Here is a 20,232-nt window from a genome sequence, read left to right as displayed (position 1 = left end):
ATTATATGCAGCAACTGAAGTCTAATTGTAATGTCTTCAATTCTCCACCAGAGCTTGTATCCCACGGCTTGCATGCACATCACTAAAAGGACAGGAAATGGCCTGAACCCACACTGGCAGGATCTCAGAAAAGCACATTACACAGCACAAATGGGACACAAATCCTGTGTGTGATTTTCATTTACTCCAAAATCATATAAAGTGTTATATAAAGTAATAGTTTAGAAATTTTGAAGGAAAGAACAAAAAACTTTTTTTTTTTACGGCAAAAATGTTTATTTGAATGGCTATTCACAGTGTAAAATAGAAACTTTATTCATTCAAATACTTACAAAAAAGGTTTCTGCAGGAAACATCCTTTAAATAATACTTTGAATTTGCTTTTTTACATTTGTACAATGTACTCAAAATATTGTTTTATCTGAGCCTCAAAATGTTTACAGACAGTAGTAGTAGGATGGTAAATATTTGGTCCCTGTGTTGGGTGTAGAGGGGAGAAACGGTGTGCACTTGTTAACAAAATTACAGAGAGATGGAGACCGGTGTTTAAATAGAAATGAGCAAGTTCACCAGACTTAGATAAAGCCTAAATCTGGACGAAACAGCGTTTTTAACAGTGAAACACCACAAACATTGCATTCCAGTACTAGATTGAATTAATCCGATAGACCTTAGTCCTGTCCTTAAGAAGAGCAATTCACTTACAACACTTACAACTTGCAGAAAAGTCTTGTTCCATGGTACAGAATTTAGATGTACACCAATATGTACATTAATTCTAATCCTGGTCAATATTAGTAAATGTAAAAAGGTCATTAAAAAGGAATAAAATGTAATCTGTGAGCACTGTGTGCGATTTAACTGGTTACGTGATCCCTCTAAACCAGGGGGGGCTGTTACACAAAGCAGGATTTCTCAGCCTGATAACATAAGCCTAAATTTGAAGATTGCGCTTTTGGAATTTCTCTCTATTGGGCTTAATATCAGGCATCAGTTGTCAGGATAAACTTTGTGGAATAAAATAAGATAAGCAGAAGAGTTGGAATAATTCTCCACTTATTAGTTTAACAGGTTAAATTCTAAATGTTCATTATGTCAAAACAAACAGCCTTTTAACGTCTTCAGAGGAAAGTAGATAGGAGATTTTGAACAGGCAGTAGACAGCTTTAGTCTCATCTCAAAATGCAAGTAAAAGGACAGGACTTCACACTGGTGGCAAAACTTGAGTGAGATGTATGCGATTTGTTTATCTTTGGCTTTGACAAACCAAAAGAGCAGACAGATTAGGAGAAGAAACAGTGAGGTCTGAGGACCGGAGGAAGGTGAAGAGAGGAGGAGTATATGAACTGGAACTATATTCCACTTTGCCCTTGCCCTGAGGTTGACGAATGCAGTGCGTTTATTTCGGCTGACTTTGCTCACAAAGTTAACACAGAGGAGACACATGAGCACATTTCCACACAGAGAACATGGCCACGAGCCTTGACGAAGTATAACGGTCAGAAGCCGTCCAGATGGTTCCTGTTATTTGCTCTGAGGTGGATCTCTTCTAAAAAGTTCTCCAGCTGCTCGATCAGAACTCTCTTTTTGAACCTGAAAATGAAGAATTCAGAGTGTTCAGAGATGTTTTCAAATCTCATCCAAGCACAAGGTAAAAATTATCAGAGATGCTATAGCAATAAAAACTAGGCCCCAGTCCGATTTATCGGGCAAGAACTAGCAAGAATTTTGAACCCACAACTTCCCAATAAAGAGAAACAAAAAGCTGGAGAACAGGAACTCAACACAGAGCTGAGGTGAATAATACAAAAACATGAAGTGCATTAATTCCCTGAGAAGAGAGCTAAGTGTCAGTACCTCGCGGCCTCTTTGATGATGGCCTGTAAAAAGAGGAGTCGCGTTTCTAAACTCCCCTGGATCTGCTTCAGGAGGTAGAATATTTTCTCATAACCTGCATGAGTGAGAACATGAGAGAGAAAGAAGAGTTGCACTTTAATAGAGGTCCAATCTTAAATATTAAATAAAAACTACATTTTATCAAAATGAAACGGGCTCAAAATTAAAATCTTCCAGTTCTGAATATTTGTATTCTCTCTTGGTGAGCAATTATCCTCCAATAAAATCTGTATTATATTTAATGGAGATATTTTTAAAACATAATATATTTCAATCGAGGCCCTGTTTTCATGATAAACTAACAACCTCCTTATAATCCAAAACCATAAGCACTTACGTCTGCCGGGTTTCCTGATCTCTTTGATGATGAGGACCTTGAGCTCCGTGTTGAGCTCCTTATCTTCTTCTTTCCTCATCATCTTCAGCTGGCTTGGGGAAGGATAACGGGGAGCAATCGATTCATGTTCCTCTCCTTCAACTGATGCCTCATCCTCCTCCTCTCCGGCCTGACCATTCTCTTGCCCATTTTCTGGCTTCACCTCATATTCCTGCAGGTGGTTACTCTGGAGGACAGGGGATGATGGGGAAGAGTCTGACCCAGAAGAGATCTCCAGTTCTGTGCTGCACTCCGGCTCCTGAAGGCCCACGTGGTTCATCACAGAGGGGGGGTTGTTATCATCTGGTACTGGTTCACAAAAAGATTTGGTTGTCAGGTTAAATGTTACATAAAAAATATTTAAAGATATATTTTAACTTTAGTTCAGCCTTTAATACAGTCATTCCACAAAACCTGGTCAAAAAACTGGGCGATCTGGGCCTAGGCAGTTCACTATGCTTATAGATACTGGACTTCCTGAGCAACAGACCCCAATACGCATCCTCAACTCTCATCTTGAACACAGGCACCCCACAGGGATGTGTCCTCAGCCCCCTCCTCTACTCACTCTTTACATATGACTGCTCCCCCATTCACACCTCCAATAACATCATCAAATTTGCTGATGAAGCCACCATTGTAGGACTGATTACGAACAACAATGAGTCAGCCTACAGGGACGAGGTCAGGCACTTAACAGCATGGTGTAAGAACAACAACCTGAAACTGAACCCAAATAAAACCAAGGGGATGGTCGTGGATTTTAGAAGATCCACCCGCACAGAGACCACGGCCCTCCTCATCAATGGAGTGGAGGACTTCAAGTTCCTGGGAGTACACATCTCTGCTGACCTCACATGGGCCTTCAACACCCAACACCTAGTGCGAAAGGCACAACAGAGACTCTACTCCCTAAGGAAGCTGAAGGACTCCCACCTCCCTCAACACTTGCTGGTGAACTTTTACAGAGCCACCATCGAGAGCATCCTGACATACTGCTGCACCGTCTGGTTCACCAGTTGCACAGTACAGGACAGGAGAGACCAGCAGCGAGTGGTGAGAGGGGTGGGGGAAAAAAAATAAAAAAAAATTCATAGGAACTTCACTACCTCAACCCCCCCCCCATTTACACCAGCCAACTCCAGAAAAAGGCTATCAACATTTCAATGGACATTACTCACCCTAGACACACACACCCCCTCCCCTCCAAAAAGTGATTCAGACAATTAAAAGCAAAGACAAACAGGTTGAAACTAAGCTTCTTTGCCCAGGCTGTGAAAGCCATCAACACATCAGCCATTAAGCCATCAACCCCCCACCCCCCAACTTTAACCAATCCATCCTGATTGACAATCATTAGAATCAATGGACAAGCAATTGCACACATCACTTTTAAATTAAGCCTGCATATATCTGTGTTAATGCCTCTGAACAAACTGCTATTTTGCACATGTATAGATTTTATATTTTAACTGCTGCCTGAGAGCAGATGCTAAAACTGCATTTCACTGTTTTAACACCATTCTGAACATTGTTTTCTCAACGACAATAAAAAAGTTATTCTATTCTAATAATATTGATAATAAGGTTAGGGTTGAGCCTAACTGAAGCAAGTGTGAACCTCAGCTTGTTAGAACGAGGGTTGTACGGTTACTGATTCTACGTCAATGTGTGTGTGTTTTCTTCCATATCATCAGATGAGTATGAGTGCGTGTGCGTCTTGGAGATTTTCATGTGCTCACCTCTGGGCGGTGTTTTACTCGGCGGCGTGTACACTCGTCCAGGACGCAAAAGAGGAGACATGCACCTCCTGCGCTTGGGAGCGCCTCCACCTATGGGAGAAGTTGGTTCTCCAGGACGTTTTCCTTTCCCTTGAGTCCCCGTCACAAATTCATCTGCCTCATCCACCATCATTGCCTGAGAGAGAGCAAGAGAGAGAGATTGCTTTAGAACATCCAAAGCCCGCCGTTCTAAACAGGGCTGTGTAGACAGGGGGAGAACATTGAGAAGTTAAGGTGATATACAGTGTAACTGCTGTTACGCAATTGACCAAGAGTGTATGAGGTTAAAATATCTGGTTCCATTAAGCATTTAAATAATTTCTGGTCATAAGTTTGAAGACAACAATTTTACAATGTGCTATAAAGCTTGAAATGTTTGTTTTAACAGATATTACAATGCAGAATAACTTATAGTCAATCACCATGAATAAAATAAAAGCACACAAGTCAGTTTAGAATCTCTAATGTAACATGCCAGGGCCTAATTTCCAAATTATTATGATGCTCAGAGGATAGTCTACATTAGAGGAGGAGTGCTGTACCTTCTTGTCCAGTTTGAAGGGGTTTCCAAAAGTGTGCAGACGTTTAGGCTGATCTGGATCTGCCTCCCGTAAAGGGGCAGGGCACTGTTTCAGGAAGTCCTGATAGTTCCCCATCTGTGCTATAGGCACACTGTGGAGCTGATCTAAACCAGAGAATAAGACAAGACAATTCAAAAAGGCTCTTAATCAAATTTTAATCATCATTTAATTTTCTATATCACGCAACACAAATGGAGAGGAATTGTGTTCCAGAGTGCAGCTAATCACCATGTTTTCTCAGGTACAGAATGCACCTGAGCTGATGTTGCTGCTAAAATAAATATTTTATTCATTCTCCCCTTCAGCCAGTCATGAGTTGAGGGTATTACCTTGATCTTGGCCTCTCAGGGTACACAGGCTGGTGCTCAGGAGGTTGCTCCTCATGCGGCTCAGCTGGTCTAGCAAGTGCTCCCTGGGAATATCGTAGGGGTTTCTAAATCCCTGAGACTTCATCGCCTGAAAATGGAATTATACAAATTCAAATTACGTTTATTAAAGTTAAGGTTTTTTTTTTTTCAAAAAGAAATTAAGTTTTGACCAGATGATGGAATCAAACAATTTTCTTATTTGCTAACAATTATTTGCTAGCTGTACAATCTGATTCCGTACTCAAAACCAGTCTAATGTGTTTACAAGCCCCCTTCCTTGTTCCAGTATCAGATCAAGGTGGAAGGTGGAAATGTCTCCAAACTCAGGAGACTGCTAACTGCATTACCAAAAGTGCTACAAAACTAAACAGCTTGAGTTACAAATGAGTTTCTGGTAATTTAAACAGTGAAAAAAAAAATTTACATTTCATTTATGTACAAGTCAGTCATATTTTTCCCCTCAAACACACTGTTACACCTTAAAAGACACAGAGCTTCTCAACGTAAACAAACCACAGATAACAGTTTCCCCACCCCCTTTAACATCTGTATTTTACTTGCTTTTTACAAATGTTCAGATAACAACTGTCTTAACACTGTTTGTAAATACCGCTGACAGTGTGATGATAGTTATAGAGAAAGAGAAAGCACACGAACCTTGGTGAGAACAGCAAGCTGGAATCCGGAGAACTCTTTGGGGCTCGACTCTAGCGGCAGCGCAGGACTGTCTCCAGTGATGCTCTGCAGCAGCTGAGTGAAGTCTTTTCTATGAGCCAGAGAGAGGGCGGAGCCTCGATTGCGGAGCTTAATCCCGCAGTCTGGCCCCGCCTTCTTTCCAACCAGCGCACACACTCGATCTGCCTCCACCTTCGCCTGGAACACATACATTAATCGGGGTTGTATTACAGTATAAAATGCAATGAGAACCAGTAATTTTGCACATTATCTATATATACATATTTCTTGTTTAATTTAAACCTACTACTGCTTGCCACCCTTTTGCCTTACAAAAATTAAGTAATACATTTTATACATGTAAAGAGGACCTGTAAATTGCATAACCCTTAATAACTCACTGCTAGTACATCAGTATGAATAGCCCTGTTATCATGCACTTCACTTTTTTTACCTGCTGGCTGAGTTTCTTGAGGTAGGACACCACGCTGTAGCTCAAGCCATACTCCATGTTGTCTGCCAGCAGGTTTGGAGCTCCCATCATCCGCAGTGCTTTCCTCAGGGGCTGAAAAACCCACCAACAAGTTACAAATGAAATAGGGCTACATAAAAAAATAAATAAATAGTGTGTATTTGAGTCTTTAAAGCCATCACTCACTGTGATGTAGTATGGGGGCATGGTCTTCAGGTAGTTCTCAAAGGACTGCCGCCATTTCACTGTGGGCTTGAATTTGTGCACTCTAATCAAGTCATCTAGTAGCATACAGTCAGAAATGTAACATCAAAAATTACTGACCTCATACACTCAGGACCAAGGAATGCGAATAAGAAAATGAGTATGCTTGCAATGTGAACTGAAAGTGACTGGTACAAAAGTACATATTGTCTCTAAAAAGAAAGACACGCATGTCCATTTTTGTCTAATTTTAGTTTACTACATCATTTGAACACAGCAGCTGTCCTTCACATTGTGTGAAAATTTCACAATAATCAACAGATCGATTCTCCAAAACTGACCTCCAATAAAAGTTAAGAAGGTTTTTATATTGGAGGTACCTTTGTTTTTAGGACAGCTGTGTTACTTTTAATTATCTGCTTTTATATGCTTTTTTCCAACAGCATTCACATTTGTTCTTACTGAATGAAGTAGAAGGTCCTGCACAAGGGCCACTTTACCAACCTATAAACTTAAAAATATACATCTCTGGGGGTATGATTCTCATGTCAAAGACACTCACCAAGGAGAGGCAGGACCACAGGATAGTTGTAGGGCATGACAAACAGATTCACGCAGTTGAGAGCAGTGCTCGCCTTCAGGTAACCGAACGGCTGTCCGAGATCTCCGTATTTAGCACTGTTACTCACAAACACCTGAGGAGTCAGCGGGAGCAAGGTACAGGATGATTATGTTGAAAAACAAACAAATACCTACAACCTCCCACTGTCTGAGTGATTTTGAGGGCAAAGGAACAGGTTTTACATCACCCTTTGTATAGAACTCAGAAAGGTATGTTTTTTTTTGAGAGAGAGAGAATAAAACCTGGTATTTAAATTTTATACATCAGTGTGAGAATGACTAATGCTACACTATTTCATTTCATAAAAATTAAACTTGGACTTCCTTTGTCTTGGACTTCCTGAGCAACAGACCCCAATCACTAACCCCCCCCTCAGCAACATCTACAACAGCCGAAACCAAAAAGAGGCTATCAGCATTTCAATGGACATTACTCATCCTGGACACACACTGTTTTCCCCCTCCCCTCTAAAAACAGATTCAGACAATCAAAAGCAAAGACAAACAGGTTGAAACAAAGCTCCTTTCCCCAGGCTGTGAAAGCCATCAACCCATCAGCCATCAAATCATCAACCCCAGCCCCTCCCAACTACTTTAACCAATCATTCCTGATTGATAATCAGCAGAATCAATGGACAACCACCCATTCTAATGGACAAGCAATTGCACACGGCACTTTTAAATTAAACCTGTATATATCTTCTTTGTTAAGGCCTCTGAACAAGCTGCTATTTTGCACATGTATAGATTTTATATTTTAACTACTGCCTGAGAGAGGATGCTAAAACTGTACTTCACTGTTTTAACACTGTTCTGAACATTGTTTTCTCAGCGACAGTAAAAAGCTATTCTTCTTCTTCTAAAACGTAAGAGATATGAATATCTTTGTGTGTGTGTTATGTGTTGGGTCATTATTTGTTACCTGCCAGCAAGTGTGCGGAGATTTTCGCTCCAGTATGTACTGTGTGAGAGGCGATGGCTCCAGTTCGTATTTATCAAAAGGGACCTTATCCACCACCATTGGCTCTGCCTCCACACAGGAGAACCGCACCTGAGGGTGGGCCATACGAGGGGGCTGCAAGTGGGAGAGAACAATTGCACACGATTATAATCCACAGCATAAAATGAAGTATAAAAAATGTTGTCTACTTAAGCCAGGGTAACACTACACCACTTTGAGCCTGATTGTAACCCCAATTTCCAGTTGAGCGGAGTGTTTATTGGTGCAGTCAGAATGTACAGTGCGACAGAAGGCTGGATCATGTCCTAGGGGCTTATTTTATCGTCCCCAAGTTGTGTTTGAGACAACACAGAGCATATCAAACGTGTGCTTTTTGTTTATCCGATGCTGGAAATTTTCTGTTTAAATTGTTCACTAATTGAACAATCTTGAAGTCTGAACAGGTGCCATCAACAGCCAATAAAAACAGGCTTTAATTTAATTTCATATGCTCTGCCTTAGACACTGTTTCAGATCAATACTTTAAAAGTTTTTTACCCAGGCACTTTAATATCGAGCCATTCATGTTACAATATTTGTTTGTTCTAGGGTATGCCTCCATTATTCTACTTCAATATCTTAGAATGCTCCAAATTTTCTTGATAGGCAGCATAAATCTACTCATGTCTTACAAGCAGTCAAGGATAACATGAATTTGTTGTAATTTCAGTGGCCTTAATAAAGGTTTAACAGCATTGGTAAAAATGTGAGCGCCAGGGAGAGACACTCACCAGAGTAGGAGAGTTCTGGTCGGGCCAGAAAGACTCAGGAATGGGCCAGTGGCCAATTGGAACGCCGGTTTTAGGGTTTGGACGAACGTAGATCAATTTATGACAGCTGTGCCAAGGCTGAGGACCACATTTCACATCCACTGGACCATCTGGGTGTTTGTTAAAAGAGACATTACTTCATTATATATTTTATGTCTGAGCATCTACATTTTTAATTAAACTATTCCTGTAATACTGAATCAAATCACTGCCAGCATAAATTGAGAATTAAAAACTAAGTTTTTACAGTTTCTACAATCCATTCTACACCAAATCCCTTGAAGCTCTGACCTACTGTTCACTTGTAAATCATAACCCTGAGTTCACTCCGGCACTGACTTTCTCTTTCATCACCCACGTTGCTTTTCTCCTGAGCTTTCTGAATTGGAGCTGGCCTTGGTTTCACTGACACCAAGTTTTGGAAATCATGCACATAGCACCCTGCTCAATTTGCACTGGCAATCGTCACATTGCTTTTCTCAGTTTGCAAGAAGAAACTTTTTAACATGGTCACATCACTGAATCAGCCACAATGCCCGACATCACCAGCTCTCACTGAAAAGGTGTGAATGCAGGGCAAGTCTTTTATTCAGTGATATGGAGGAATTTTACCCACTTTTCCATCAAACAGATACATTTCCCAGTGAAAACTTTCAGGGGATACTACACAGCTCACACAAAACCTCTGAGAGGAACTAAAACATGGGCCTACATATAGACACTTAGAGTTTAAGGGATGGGCATGTTATGATCCATACTGACTGTGAAAGGCAGCAACATAATTTGCCCCTTTGCTCTCACCCTCAGCTGGGTCTGGTCCTGTCTTCTCAAAGTGGATGACGACACCACTCTGAATCTTCTGCACCAGAGACTCCAGACACTGGTTCAACATTCGCTGGGAAAACACACTGTATGAGCGACCTGGTACAGACAAAAAATGTGTATGACCATTAGTATAGAAACAGTTAACTGCCTTATGTCAGCATTAAAATACAGCCACAAAAAACAATACTGGCAAACTTGTTCACTACTCATCTCCTTTTTCAGCAGGATAAGTGTCCTTAAAACTAAAATGTATTAACAATATTAGTAGGGATGAATGCGTTAGAGGGGCGATGCAATCACCGTCAACTAGCACCTTGGGGAAGCTTATTCAGATATTAATATCTTATTTATTTAAAGCCAATTTATATTGAATTAAAGCAAAATGTTCATGTGTTTTCAAAGGACAAGCCTTTTCTTCAGTATGTGTACATTTCTGTACTTTTTCATTTGGTCTTATTTCATTTGGTGTAGTTCACATACTTTTATCAAAGATTTATTGATGGTTCCACACGAATGGTTTTTAGAGGGGTGCTAATTAGTGCAGCACCGGGTTTGTTTTGGAGGACAAAGGAGAGCGCGACAAAGGGGCTCAAAATGAGGGAGAGTAAGTGTGTTTGATTATTTTTCATCTGGTTTCAATTATAAATTCAGTGAATAAATGACCATTTTCATGTGTTTTGAGAGTATCTTTATGTTGTTTAACCTGCTGTATGTGTGTGTGTGTTTACTGAACCCAAACAAAACCAAGGAGATGGTCGTGGATTTCAGAAGATCCACCCACACAGAGACCACGGCCCTCCACATCAATGGAGTGGAGGACTTCAAGTTCCTGGGAGTACACATCTCTGCTGACCTCACATGGGCCTTCAACACCCAACACCTAGTGCGGAAGGCACAACAGAGACTCTACTTCCTCAGGAAGCTGAAGCACTCCCACCTCCCTCAACACCTGCTGGTGAACTTTTATGGAGCCACCATTGAGAGCATCCAAACATCTGGAACACCCTGGACACACCTGGAAAGCCATCAACCCATCAGCCATCAAGAGCCCCCCCCCCCCTCACCTTAACCAACCCATCCTGATTGACAATCATTAGAATCAACAGACAACCACCCATACTAATGGACAAGAAATTGCACACAGCACTTTAAATTAAGCCTATATTTATATTCTGTGTTAATGCTCTGAACAATCTGCCATCTTTGCACAAGTATAGATTTTTTTTTATTTTATATTTTAACTGCTGCCTGAGAGAGGACTCTAAAACTGTATTTCACTGTTTTAACACTGTTCTGAACATTGTTTTCTCAGCGACAATAAAAAGCTATTCTATTTACACCGCTATCTGTGTGTGTGTGTACTAAGGGGCACTGATATTTTAAATTTGTTTTCACAATAAAATAAAATAGAAATTCTTCATAGCCGCAGAGAACTTTAAGCCCAGAGACTCTCTGCAGAAACTGTCAAAAACGTTCACATGGCAAAAATTGGCAAGATGTAATATCAGCTAAAATTCCAAAATTTGATCCATCCAAATGGAATATTGGATTATCCAAATATTGATAACTCGCTGTTTTAAAAATAAAAAATAAATAAATAAAAACATATCAGCAAATAATATATCAGCCACCAATATGTTGTGCATCACTAAATATTACCTAGTTACTTAACTAAGACCTTTTGTGTATGTGTACATGCACACACCTAGACAGACCAAGATTAGGAAAAGAAATTTACGTCCCACTGCCATAACGCTCATGTACATACAACAGAAATACTGATCCTCAATTTTCTCTAATCAGACGGGTAGTGCCAGGAAATCTTTAATTTGGAGTCTGACTTCAGAATACATCAGAGAGCTCATCTCATACAGTGTGACGCACAGTAATCCTATAAGACATACAGTGTACAGCAGGCTTTGTTTCAGCTGCCCTGGTAACTGAAGAACAGCACAGTAGTTTTTGTCATCTCGTCCAGGCTTTATTCTCCTCCTTCTCAGTTCATTGTACGCTCACACACAGACCAGCAGTATTTATACAACAGCCGAGCCCTATTGTGTAGAGTATGTGATCAGTATTGTGCAGTACTAGGCAGCGTATTGACCCCTCGCTGTGCTTCTTTGTTCAGTGATATGAGAGAGAGAGAGAGAGTTTGTAACTCAGCTGTGTTAGTCAGCATACCTGAACCCAGTTCAATCTGCCCTCACCTCCACTCAGCAATTTTATCCCATTCACTGATCCCACTGCATTTAAACTCCACTAAAACACAGCCCAACAAGTCTGCCTCAAGCCAAACCCTTGTTCCACAACAATCCACAAGAACCAGCTTGGGTTGTAGACTTTTACCAACAAGCTGTTAACAAATTTAAACACATATCACCTCTCTAAACCTTTTTCTATTTTGGGGGTTTTTCATATTTGGTAGTGGTGGGAAATATGGTTAAAATGGTTATTGTTTAGTGAGGCTGGTAATAAATAATTATCTGGGGCCCAATAACCCAAGCACGGAGAAATAAGAGCACTGAGTAAAAGCTGAAAAATCCAGAACAGAGGAAAAAAGAGAACAGGGGAAAATGGGTAAAATACAAGAGCTTCTGTTCCTTGCTCTTAATTGATGAGTGCTCATGTTGGGGTGAACAGCGAGAGGCTCATTATCATTTAAAAATAAAACAGGTGCTGAAAGCAGCCGTTCTGAACAGTGCTGTTTAAAGCTGTGGGGGCTTGTGGGGTTTGGACCAAAGCAGTTCACAGTGTTGCCATGATACCAAAATCATGACTTTCAATACGATACCGTCTAAATATCTCGATACAATACTGAATCAACACCATAGCAAAAACATAAAACATCAGGAAATGTAATGTAAATCGTCCTCTACAAGATGAGGGTTGTCTGCAAAATCGCAGGTAGATGCTTGTTCAATGCATCACATTTCACCATTTCTGGGTCCAATATCATACATTCATAAGACATGTTTACTGTTTGAATAAAGCTGAATGCCTCAATCAATTATGTGATCTCAGTTCAGACAAAGGAATATATTCAACATAAAAGGAAGCAAATGTGTGTTTGGCAACACAGTTTGCACATTCGCAGTTCATTCTGATCTGTGTGAGCTGCTGTGTGGACCGACTGTGCTTCTCCGTTTCAGACAAGCCGCATCAAGAGAGCTGTCGAGGCAGCAGAGAAGCAGAGGAGAGTGAGCTGTCTCATGCGAGTTGTGCTACCGGCAGTTCTCTTCTATGAAAAATGCACTTTTCCACCTACAGGACTCTGCACGGCTCTTTTGCTTTTCCACTTGCCAAATCTGGTAACTGTTTCCTAGAACTGGGTAGGTTTTCAGTCCCAGCTCACTCCAGATTCCAACTAAATAGTGACATGTAAACCCTGCAGATCACAGAATGGCCAGAGAGACATGTCAATCAGCACAAAATGCAGAGCTCAATCAAATCACAATGACAGCTCCTAACATTCCTCAAGGAAGAAAATTATAAGATTATATTATATGAAGAGGATTATATGCTCCTTGGGCCGATGGCCGATAAAAATTTCCAGTGAATCCAAAAATCAAAAACAATATGTGAATACACAATGAGTAAACGGTAAACTTTACCGCCGCTGTTGTTGTGGTTTTCAAAGCCAGTGATTCTTGTTAGAGACTGGGTTTTGGGACCTCACCAGCTACATTTAGTGGGGGAGCCCTGCCAGTGGAAAAGCTTTAAGCATGCCAAGCCGAACTGTGTCGAGGCGAGTCGTGTAGAACCGCACCCATGTGGTGGAAAAGCACCAAAGTAGGTAAGGTTTGTGCAGAATGTCTCTGGTGCTAGTAGAGTTTTTCCAATTTTTAAAAACGTTTAAAAAAGTTTTGAAAAGTCGCTAAAACTAGCGGCATATTCATTAAGGGAGGGAGAAGAAGCAAAGAGCTGGAGGAGCACACTGCCCCCCCGTGGCACTCGTTAGAAATACCGCTGTAATTAATTTACACTCCTTAAAGTACTATTATATGAGGTACAATAATACTTTGCGGATCATCTTTTGCGGATTTGCTACTTCGCAGTTTTTTCAAGGGGGCTTATGGCCGCTATATTGCAGATATTGAGGGAAAATCTAGGAAAAACGCAAGTATTTCTTACGTACAGTACATGTATTGTTCATGTCCACAACCGAGTGAAATTTACTTGTGCTAAATCACAGCTTAGGAATTACTCTATTAAAGAAACTGGTAGGATATCACATGTAGTTCCAGCTGAAAAACATTATAGAATGACTGTTTAATGCAAACGGTGGGTTGTTAACAGTACAGGGAGGGTTTTAAAAGTCCAAATACTCGCATCCCCTGCGAAAAATGAGGGATCACTGTATTGTACTGTTTTTAATGACAAAGTATTGAGACCTTTCTGGTATCAGTATACCATGCAACACTAGTCACAGATCCAGACCTGTGCTCCTTTATTAAGAAGGAGGCAATATGATCCTTTTAAGACAATTCAAACTCACATGGAAAAATACAGGGATATTTTAATCTGGACTTGTAAACAATGACTGCAAATTAAACATAGAAGTCCCTTGTATATTTCATTTCTCAATGACTTAATCTAGAAGCCATCTTTGCCACCTACCATTGTGTATTTGTGTTAAATGCTTAAATGTCATTTTTGCCTCCATAAAAATACAAAAAGCCATCTCACCTCCAGTGACCTCACACATGGGGGTGATGGGGGAAGAGTCAGGAGGGACTCCTCCCATTGGCTCCGGCTCTAAAGTGGCATTTCCTGGGATACGTAAAACCAGCGAGAAAAGACGTTGATCCCATCGGAATGGCTCCTTTGTCAACTCACTGCCTGGCAAGGTCGTTGTCAGGGGCAAATGGAGCTGCACAGAATAAAATATTACATTTATTATTATAAAATGTATCTTTGTATTGGGGAAAATATCTGACTGATATTTTTATGCTGGTAATGAGAGAATGCAAATAAAAATAAAAAGTTCAGGTCTGTTATTTTTAAGCCAAGAAAACCAGAAGGCGGAATGTTCCTGGCTACAGATTAAGCACTAGAGACAAAGATGTTTCTGTATACAGAAAAATTCTGACCTCATCCTGGACTCCAGAAGTGCTGGTCAGCCTGTTGCCATCAGTGACTGCCATGATAATTGCAGGCTCCAAGAAGAATGGGTTCCTACCCTGGAGGGAGACAACACAGTTGACACACAGATCACACAAAAACACAGATCAACTGCTCCAATTCCCAAAGCTGCAGGGATTTACACCCCACTAGCCAACACTTGACATTGGGCAGCTGCTCCAACATGTCCCATATACTTGTGTTCAAGCTGTATTTACAACTTAATATCTGTGGCCACTATGGGTGCAACGTAAATCATGAGTTCTCACATGATAAGGGGGTGTCTACAAACTTTGTACATGTGTAACTCTCCTTGTAGTATTTAGAAAGGCACTTAATGCTCAGTGTTAAATGCAAAGCAGGCGTGAACACACACACACACACACACACACACACGTAGCCATGGCAACCACAATCTCCCATATCCGCCGTTCCAACTCATATCAGTCTATTTGTAAACTGAAAGCTAATTTGCATCCTGCTTCAACAGCTTTCATCTGTGTCAGATGGGGTCTACTGGGAAAATATGAGCCCAGTCCATAATACAGATGTAAATGATAAAGCAATTAACCCTTAATAGACAAATTAACCGTCACTTGAGCCATATGACCTGTTCATTTCATCTTGTTTACTTCCCACACTACAAAACACAAAAACAATAGATGCTGCTTACCACTGGTTTTCATTTCCTGGATTGATGAGATTCTGCTTGACACGTCTACAGCTAAAAATACTGACAAGGCCAATAATGTAACTAGAAAGCCTATCAAGACAGAATCAACCTGGTCCATGATCTCAGAGAAAAATTGTAATGATAGTGGAGTGAAACTAAGCAAAATTATCAAGACTGATGGAATGGGTAAAAGGTAAGGACGGCTGTCAATTGCTTGTAGTGAGTTTCAATACTTGAAATACAGAAATTTTATAGCCCATAGTACAAACATTTCAAAATAAACTTAAATGATACGGGACCTTCCACCATTCAAGCTGAGAGACCAGGGGATGAGTGGGGTATTTGGAGGGGCTATTGTGACCTGACTGGATGGTTGTATAACTCTGAGGAAGGTGCGGTTTGAAGGGGCTCCTCCTGAAATAATATACCTGTCCATAGTTGTCAATCCCTGAAACTACTCTGTTGAGGTTGAGCAAATCGAAAGCCGTCCTCAAAGACTGTCCGAAAGTGGTGAGTCCAGACGCTTGCAAATTCCTCAGCTCTGTCATAAACGTGATGTGGCTATCTTTCCATCCGGCCTGGGAAAGACAAAAAGAGTCAAAACAGATTGGACAGTGAGTGTTATATACTCAAGAAGCTCTGCTGTGTCTGATCCACTTGCACATGCAAAACACTAAACAGGAAACTAACTTCACACTGTCACATAATATTCTACAGGATTTTTTTTCTGGTCACCTCCTATTGCAAAACCAGCAGATTTCTCTTTTTCTACATGGAGTCCAGTCAAAACTATACACAAAGTTTCATTCCTAAGCACTTTCTTCATCATTATTGACAACAACTGAATCATCAGTCTTGCCTCACAAATATCCTAAAGCGAGAAAGACCAATTCTATAATTCAACATAAAAGTCTTCACTAGTAACATGTTTATAATGTTTATGAGACAGAATCTGCTGTTGCACAGTACTGTTCAAAGTCATTTACTAACCTCCTGACTTCAGTTCCTTATAAAAGTGCACTATATTGTGAGTAATATAGGGAACAGTGAGTAGGGGCAGTTTTAAAAAATGCCTCAGGTTACGTTTTACAAAAGCACATTAGGTTGAGCTCTCAAGCTCTGAAAGATTGCATTTCAGCTATAAAAAAAAAAGCCTAAATAAAAGACATTATTTATTTTAATTTGTGTGGTTTTAACCATACTGCAACCATGAACAGACTGATATTTAGAGGCTGGATAAACTTTCTAGAACAGGCACAGCCAATGTAACACCATAGCAGACTGTTACAGAAAGATAATTCATTTCACCTATGGTGGTGGTTGTCTGGTATTTTTACTCGCTTTTTGTCTCTGCTTTATTTCTACCACAGCTACCACCCGAACTGGATCCGGTGTCATTTCTAATGTGAACAGTGGGCTTTGGAAACCACAACAGTGGTGGTAATGTTAAGCACTGTTTACTCATTCAGTATTGGCATGTTTTTGTTTGGCACTGAACACAGCTCCATCATCAGTTCAGACAGATCAGTAGAGTTTGTTTCTTTCTTGCTGCATCGCCTTGCTCTCGATGGATTCTTTCGTAGGCCACTGATCCAAGGAGCGGTTGAACCCCTTCAAAAGACCACAGTGTAATTTTAGAAGCTGTCGAGAGTCGGATAAAAACAAATGTGATCTCTGCTGTAACTTTTACAGATGGAGAGTTTGTGCTGGACGTCTGCATTGCGTGGTGTAAAGTGACTACTCTCTGGACAACAAGCGCTCTGCAAGGTTTACACGTCACAACAAAAAAGAACCCGGTTCAAGGGACCAGAGCCAAAAATTACCTAGTGGAAAAGCAAAAAAGACATGTAGAGTAGGGAGAATGCATTGGAAAAGTTTGGGGAAAAAATGGCAGAGAAACAGATTGATTTCAGTCTGTAATTGTTGAACTACCAAGTGCTCCTGGAGCTGAGACAATGGACAGCGTGTGTAAAATGTTTTTTGCCAAGGCACTATGTTCATGTTTGATTTTAAATCTCAACCAAACAAACCCTCTCACAAAACCTGGGACATAACTCTACCTTAATTCCAGCAGGAGACTCCTCAAATGACACCAACATGTATCTGTCTCCTCTGCTCGCAGGGTCCCTGCTCCTGAGCTGCAAGGAGAAAACAACTTTTAACTCACTCTGACAAGTTTAATAAAAACAGAGTCACTGACAGCTCCCTTCACACTCAACCAGAGACTAGAGCTGGAGAGGGATTCACAGTGTACCTGCTGCTACAAAACTGGGCATTTAAGGTGGAGCAATACAATTTCAATAAGAGCAACTTCAGTCCTGTAAGCCCATTCAAGATGGAAAGAAAATTGTCAGTAAGACACACTTCGCTGTTGTACAGTCGCCCATTCCCCATGGAATTTCCACTAAAAGCCTCTTAACCGCCCTAAAGTCGCCAGTTTCAAACAATAACAACTTTATTACTGCAAAGTTGTCCATTTAAGGTGGAAATGAAAATTCAATATGACTATGACAACCTTAACGTTGTAAACACGCCCATTTCCAACAATAATAACAACTTTAACGTGGTGGTCTCCCATTTAAGGTGGAGCGTAAAATTCCAATACCACTAAGTTGAGCGTTGTTGAGTGGTAAATTTAAGGTGGAACGAAAAACTCTAATAGGAAGCTAACGTTACCCTGATTCTTGTTCCGAGTTTCCCTTTTCCACCTTACATGGGCGACTTTACGAAGATGAACTTAGCGCCTTTTAAAGTCGCCCGTTTAAGGTGGAACGGAAAATTCCAAGTAGAAGAAGGCGAACAACGCGCAGGATTTCAGTTTGAAAAAAAATCATTTTAGATAGAAAGGAAAGCTCGGATCAGAATATGAAAAACAAGCTAACTTCTGCCCTCGTAGACACATCTATTTAAGGTGGAACGGACCATTAGAAGACGAAGCTGACAAACAAGCTAACTTCAACCCTTTTAACGTCGCTGATTTAAGGTGGAACGGACAATTAGAATAAGACACCGACGTTAGCTCGCCGGCTAGCAAGCTTGGAGAGTAGCATTACCTTCAGGAAAGTCTCAACGGCACCTTTGGCTATGTCCAGATATGTAGTGCCCAGATAAGAGCGCTGGTTCATAGAGGCAGACGTGTCTATTAGAAAAAGTATCACAGGCATAGTGTTAATAAATGCGGGAGAGTCTTAAAAACAACCCGAGATCTTTTGTTCGCCTCCTGTCGCCACGCCGTGTTCAGAATAGTCTAGTTTACAAGGAGATTGCCTTGTAAAGCTCGGATAAATCTTTAAAAAGACCCCCGGGGACACGCTTATTCATTCACAGGGGATTTAAATGTCTTTTGTTGGCCTTTGGAACAACTCCCTAACTTTCATCATTGCAACTTTCTCCTGTGTTTCGCCTCCATGATTCTCCCCACAAACTGGAACTCCGTCCTCGGCACCGCTGGTTTTACTCGGCTCTCAAGTACAAACCCCACCTCTCTTATACCATATGCACAATTCCCTCCGCTGATTGGTTCTTTCGAAGCGACTTCTTATCATATTCAAACACGGGCCTCCAGCGTCGCAACGCGCATGCGTATAGTGGTGCCTTGTATCTAAGCTCACAGTAAACAGTGAGTTTTTAAAGCTGCACTATTTAAGATTTGTTTATTATAGCCGAATAATTGGTTTTAAAAAGTCACATGGGACATCTTTGCTAAAGTACAGTGTCATTCTGTAAAGACTTAAATAGTTATTCAATAGTCTGAACCATCAGGACAGTTTCAGCAGTTTTTCGGCCCCCCTTATACTTAAAAATATTTGAGTAATGTTGGTGGAGCGTGGCTTACATTTGTGAACTGTTCTGTGCTGAAATTTATGAACAGATAAAATTAGAGCCGTCCATGTAGCCTGTCTGAGATTAAATTAAAATATCACTCAAAATGCTGTGGCTGCCTTAATTTAGGACACATATGTTTCTTTATTCAAACAAAATTCAAAATGAAACAATGCTTTGGTAATGTATATGACATGTAAAATGCATGCCCTGTTTAACGGAGTGGGGTGAAAGTGTTGATATAAATATTTTCTCCACCCCCTGGTGCATAGTGACATCATCAAGAAGCAGAAGACATTTTAGAGGGGAGGCAAAAGTCATTATATCATGATGGAATATTACAGAAATTGCCACTTATTATTTAGTGGCACTTCAACTTCATTCACATTTATTTTTGTTTTAATTGAAGGATTCCTTTAACAATAAACCAGTTCAAAACATGCAATAAAAATGTGATGAAATCTGATATGTTTAAATCATAAAACACTGAGCTTCAGTGTGCACCATCACCAAAATTATTTTTCCACTGCTTACTGATATGAATACAGTGTTACTCACATTCTAATACAAAGCTCTGTATGTTTCACTTGACACAAAGGGTCAGATATTTATAACAAATTTATCATAGAGCTTAGATGACTCAGAGTCTGAAAGAGAGGAGCAGATTTTTCCCTGTGGTTTTAGCTCAGACACTGGATTTATTTTCCAGAAACACAGGCTACTGGCTCCTTCAGCTCAAAGACAGTGTCTGGACACAATGTCAGATAAAAGTATAGGTCTCCCTTCATCAACAAATACACTACTGTTACACTTGATCAGCTGCTACATCTTTCAGTCTACATCAGACAAGAACAAATATTTTGATTATGCCAAATAAATAAATAACCAGATATAGTTAATTAAATTAAATACACGTTTGTCAATCAACACAGACCAGAAATATCCTGCCTAAGGGGCCCGTGTCCACTGATGAAGGACTAGAGGACGACCAACATAAACTGTACAGCGACAGATGAGCTACTGTCTCTAACTTTACATCTACACAGT

The 20,232-nt window shown here is 40.5% G+C and overlaps 1 protein-coding gene across 2 annotated transcripts; it reads right to left on the bottom strand.

The window, feature by feature from the left end:
- Window positions 1-269: 269 nt before the first annotated feature.
- Window positions 270-18,814, bottom strand: ints6 (integrator complex subunit 6). 2 transcript variants are annotated; one of them, XM_066686677.1, is made up of 18 exons: window positions 18,417-18,814; window positions 17,424-17,501; window positions 15,792-15,941; window positions 14,660-14,749; window positions 14,256-14,439; window positions 9,546-9,665; window positions 8,706-8,854; window positions 7,897-8,049; window positions 6,916-7,048; window positions 6,336-6,430; window positions 6,132-6,242; window positions 5,660-5,875; window positions 4,964-5,090; window positions 4,596-4,738; window positions 4,015-4,189; window positions 2,234-2,581; window positions 1,858-1,951; window positions 270-1,593 (listed from the first exon to the last, which is right to left on the bottom strand). In XM_066686677.1, exons 1-18 carry the CDS (start codon window positions 18,525-18,527, stop codon window positions 1,500-1,502), a joined length of 2,571 nt encoding a protein of 856 aa, XP_066542774.1. In that variant the 5' UTR covers window positions 18,528-18,814; the 3' UTR covers window positions 270-1,499. The 2 variants fall into 2 exon arrangements, with proteins under 2 accessions (XP_066542774.1, XP_066542775.1); XM_066686678.1 differs by lacking the exons at window positions 270-1,593; window positions 1,858-1,951; window positions 2,234-2,581; ... (8 more) ...; window positions 8,706-8,854; window positions 9,546-9,665 and adding an exon at window positions 11,399-12,954.
- Between the last annotated feature and the right edge of the window lie 1,418 nt (window positions 18,815-20,232).

This window comes from Hoplias malabaricus, chromosome 12 (genome assembly GCF_029633855.1).
Source record: "Hoplias malabaricus isolate fHopMal1 chromosome 12, fHopMal1.hap1, whole genome shotgun sequence".
Lineage (NCBI taxonomy): Eukaryota > Metazoa > Chordata > Actinopteri > Characiformes > Erythrinidae > Hoplias > Hoplias malabaricus.
Note: the sequence above shows the minus strand (reverse complement) of the source record. Positions and strands in the feature narration are given on the sequence as shown.